This window comes from Eimeria tenella, genomic scaffold, assembly GCF_000499545.2.
Source record: "Eimeria tenella Houghton genomic scaffold, Eth_scaff2923, whole genome shotgun sequence".
Classification (NCBI taxonomy): domain Eukaryota; phylum Apicomplexa; class Conoidasida; order Eucoccidiorida; family Eimeriidae; genus Eimeria; species Eimeria tenella.
In genome coordinates, this window is record NW_013542800.1 from 1,418 (window position 1) to 2,262 (window position 845).

Genomic DNA, 845 nt, shown 5'->3' on the forward strand with positions numbered 1-845 from the left:
AACGCCTTCGTCTACGCGCACCCACTCACACGCAGCAAGCACCGCCTTCCACCACCACACACAGCAGCAGCAGCAGCAGCAACAGCAGCAGCCGCAGTTCCACCGCTAGCTAGACGCAACAGAACCACTACAGGGCACAGCGGCGGCAGCAGCAGCAGCAGAACGCCCAGCAGCAGCAGCAGCACAAAACGCAGCAGCCCTACGCCAGCGGACAGAATTTGCACAAGAAAAGCTAGCAGCAGCAGCAGCAGCAGCACGAGGCGCAGCAGCCCTGCGCCCGCGGACAGAAGCAGCAGCAGAAAACCCAGCAGCAGCAGCAGCAGCAGCAGCACACCTCTAAGAAGAGGCTGAGTCCGAGAAGCGCTGCTGCTGCTTTAAGGGGCTGCCGGTCTGCGAGGTAAATTATGGAAAGATGAAAAGAAGAAAGAGACTGAAGAGACAAGACCAAAAGAGAAGTCCCCACGACGCCCCTGCAAGAAGCAGCAGCAGCAGCAGCAGCAACAGCAGCAGCGTGAGCACGAGAAGCAGCAAGCGAAGGCGCCTGCAGCAGCAAGCAAAAGCACCAGCGGCAGCCGGAATAGCAGCCCAGCAGCAGCAGCAGCAGCACCAGCAGCACAGCAACAGCAGTGGTAGCAGCAGTAGCAGCAGCAGTAGCAGCAGCAGCAGTAGCAAGAGCGGCAGCAGCAGCGTACGTCCTGAAGAGCAGCAGGGCGTTGAGCGAGTGCAGAAAGATATTAACTGCATGCATTGTAAGGGTGCACCAGACCCTGAGCTGCAGCCAATAGCTTCCTGCTGCTGCTGTTGCAGCTGCTGCTGCTGCTGCTGCGCGGCTGTGCCGATGATGC

At 59.6% G+C, this 845-nt stretch overlaps 1 protein-coding gene across 1 annotated transcript; it reads left to right on the top strand.

Annotated features, from left to right (window-relative positions):
- Window positions 1–412: 412 nt before the first annotated feature.
- ETH_00038440 (uncharacterized protein) lies at window positions 413–692 on the top strand (the record flags this gene model as incomplete). Its single annotated transcript, XM_013375633.1, has 1 exon — window positions 413–692. A coding segment is annotated over one exon (280 nt), but the record flags the coding sequence as incomplete, so codon positions are not given.
- Window positions 693–845: the final 153 nt, after the last annotated feature.